This window comes from Myzus persicae, unplaced genomic scaffold (genome assembly GCF_001856785.1).
Source record: "Myzus persicae strain clone G006 unplaced genomic scaffold, MPER_G0061.0, whole genome shotgun sequence".
Lineage (NCBI taxonomy): Eukaryota > Metazoa > Arthropoda > Insecta > Hemiptera > Aphididae > Myzus > Myzus persicae.
The window spans coordinates 12,244-15,342 of record NW_019101143.1 but is presented as its reverse complement, the minus strand read 5'-3'; the positions used below and the strand labels follow the sequence as shown (position 1 = coordinate 15,342).

At 31.5% G+C, this 3,099-nt stretch overlaps 1 protein-coding gene across 1 annotated transcript; it reads right to left on the bottom strand.

Annotated features, from left to right (window-relative positions):
• Positions 1-715: 715 nt before the first annotated feature.
• LOC111027922 (zinc finger BED domain-containing protein 1-like) lies at positions 716-2,899 on the bottom strand. Its single transcript, XM_022306421.1, has 4 exons — positions 2,673-2,899; positions 2,522-2,594; positions 2,368-2,455; positions 716-2,202 (listed from the first exon to the last, which is right to left on the bottom strand). Exons 1-4 carry the CDS (start codon positions 2,897-2,899, stop codon positions 716-718), a joined length of 1,875 nt encoding a protein of 624 aa, XP_022162113.1.
• Between the last annotated feature and the right edge of the window lie 200 nt (positions 2,900-3,099).

Sequence of the window (3,099 nt, the reverse complement as noted above, 5' to 3'; positions counted from 1 at the left end):
ATAACCTAATCATAAAAAATATATTTTCGGTCAAATTATTGTTAACAATTGCCACCTAAATTAATATTGAGTATTCAATTCTTGAAGACAAAAGTAGGGACGTTATATCGAAACATTTCTTTCGATACTTTTACTCGTATCGAATCGAAAGCCTAATATCGATACCTGCAAAATATCGAAAGAAAGTATCGATATTACTCATATCGATATAAAAAAAAAAGGTCTTTGGCTATACGACTAAACTTTGCAAATTGCAAGCTNCCTGCAAAATATCGAAAGAAAGTATCGATATTACTCATATCGATATAAAAAAAAAAGGTCTTTGGCTATACGACTAAACTTTGCAAATTGCAAGCTGGATTTTTTTCTTTTACCGGATGCACTGTATAGTTATCTCCTATACCATGGTGTAGGGTTAACTAATCATTATAATTTTATTGTTCTGTGATAATATTAATTTTTACGGGTTTTCATAAGATTAAGTCACGATTTAAGATTAGTACTATCTTAAATCGTAGATTAAGTTACAAAAAAAAAACATATAATCATGTAATATATTATATTAAATATTTTATTTTGTTTTTCTGTATACAAATTAATAAATAAATAAGTAAAAAAAAAAAGTTTCAATCGATTATTAATAAAATTACTTAATCTTGTTCATGTGAACCATTCCTGTTCTGAAAAGTCTGCCATAAATAGAAGTTTTTCCATCCTATAAACTTGTCAAACGGTTTCTTGCCTGGTTCATAGTGGCGCCAGCTTTCGAAAATAATCGCTCACAGGGTACTGAAGTGGCAACAATAGAAAAATGTATCCTGGCTTGCTTATACAGCAATGGGAATACATTCTTCATGTCTTCCCATTGCTCCAACGGATCAAAAGATAGAGACGTCACTGGATTAGCCAAATATAGTGACAACTCGTCACTTGCATAAACAGGGTTTGATTTCTTTTTTTTATTGCCTTGATTATGAACCAACTCTTTATGTGTTGCCCAAAAGTCATAAGCTACTTCTACTGAGGTTTCTCCTTCTGATTCACTAGATGACATTTCGGTTCTCATTAAATTTCTTAATGCAGACATTGCTCTGGAGCATGCATTAGGATCGCTGAAATGTAAATTTTTAAACCTCGGATCCAAAAGTGTAGAAATTGCTATTTGAGTAACATACTGAATTTTCCCAAATCGTTTAACAAGCTCCAAATTTAGTTTATTATGGACATCATGAATAATGCCCTCGCTGGGTTTCAATAAACTAACCTGCGACATTAGACAGTTCACCATTGGGATGATTTTGGAAATTGTGACATATTTGTCACCAGAGGACTCTCTGGTGACAAATTCTAATGGTTTTAGTAGTTCAATAAACTGTTTGATTGTATTTATTTCTATGGCTGTGGGCATTGCTGGTGCTGTTATATGCTGCAATGTAATAGGGCTTATAATATTGACCATTTCAATAAAACGCTGCAACATATAAAAGGTAGAATTCCATCTCGTCTTCACATCCAATACCATTTTTTTAACACAGCCTTCTGGGACTCCAGATTCAATTTGCACTTTTCTTAATGTATCACTAATAATAACGCTTCTTTTTATCCAAAGAACAACATTACGAACTTTTGTAATGAGTGGCTCAATACTTTGATGTTTGACTACAGACTCTGATACTAGATTTATTGTATGAGCAAAACATGGCGTGTGTTTATTTTTACCTAAAACATTGTTGACTGAAGCAATCATATTAGCGCCGTTATCTGTTATGATGGTTACTATTTTTTCTTTGTTAATATTCCAATTTAATAATATGTTATTCAATATACATTCAATATATTCAGCTGTATGCCTCTCTTTTAATTCACGGACGGCCAAGCATTGTGATTTAAGTACAGTATTTTCTAGGAAGTGAACGGTTACACCAAGGAAGCTAGTTTCTGTCATTGTCTCTGTCCAGACATCAAAAGTCAATGACATATGTTGTACATCTTCTAGTGTTTGTATAAATGATATTTTAGTGATTTCATATTTATCATCGAGTACTTTTTTGAGGGTGGCTGGACATGGGACCTTGTACGAAGGCACTAGTTCTTTCATTAATCTTTTGAACCCTGCACCTTGAACTATGTGAAATGGTCTTCGATCTTTACAAATGAAATATAGTAACGTCATTGTTGTTCTTGAATGCAGTAGCCCACCCTCTGAAGTAAAATAAAAGATATTTAGTGTAAATAACAAACATAAATTTTAAATTTACATTTTCCCCTACTTTAAGTATAGTTAAAATAGTTGAAAAAACAATTTTTTGGTTTGAAAAAAGTTACATTATCTTTTTACCTAAAATAATATAAATGTGTATTATTTACCTTTAAAGGAACTTAATCTTTTGAACGATTCAACAATTGGCTGTCTTAACACTGTTATTGTATCATTGTATGGAACTGGATCATCTACCTGCTATGTGAATAAACACCCGTTATGTTAATTAAAACACAATATCATAAACACTATTATTTTTACCTGTTCTATTTGTTCGTCTGCAGTACATGGATGAATAGTCATCGATAACGAAGTACTCTGAACGGGATGAACGCTAACATTTAAACAGTACATTGTATTGAAATGATATTATAGTAATTTATTAAATACATCTAAAATTGCTTATTATTACCTTTGACCCATAATACTAGTTAATCTAGTTTGAGTATTGCTATTATTTTTCAGAAATTTGTTAAGCGCTTCAGTTGACTTTGGGACATTTGGATGTTTCAAAAGGTGTTTCATTAAATTCGACGTATTTCCACAATACTTTACATCCACTGAACACAATTTACATTTAGCCAATGTACTATCGAGCTTAGTGAAGCATATCCATACTTTACTTCTGGGAGGTGCCATGACTAGAACATATTTACAACATACAATGATTATTTTATATATTTTCCGTAGTATAAACTATGTCTATGAATACCTTACTACAGCTATCAACGATGTAATTCTCTTAAACGTAGCAGATATCACAATAATTTACAAGTCACAACACTAAGTCAATACTCACTAGCACAACTGCACAACCATTTAAAACATTTATTGTTTAC

Bases quoted from the DNA above. Each gene is read 5' to 3' on its own strand.
- LOC111027922 (XM_022306421.1), bottom strand. From the start codon at position 2,899: ATGGCACCTCCCAGAAGTAAAGTATGGATATGCTTCACTAAGCTCGAT. The intron at 2,456-2,521 runs GTAAAAATAATA...TTCACATAGCAG, and splicing joins CAGACGAACAAATAGAACAG to GTAGATGATCCAGTTCCATA. The intron at 2,203-2,367 runs GTAAATAATACA...ATTTTACTTCAG, and splicing joins AAGATTAAGTTCCTTTAAAG to AGGGTGGGCTACTGCATTCA.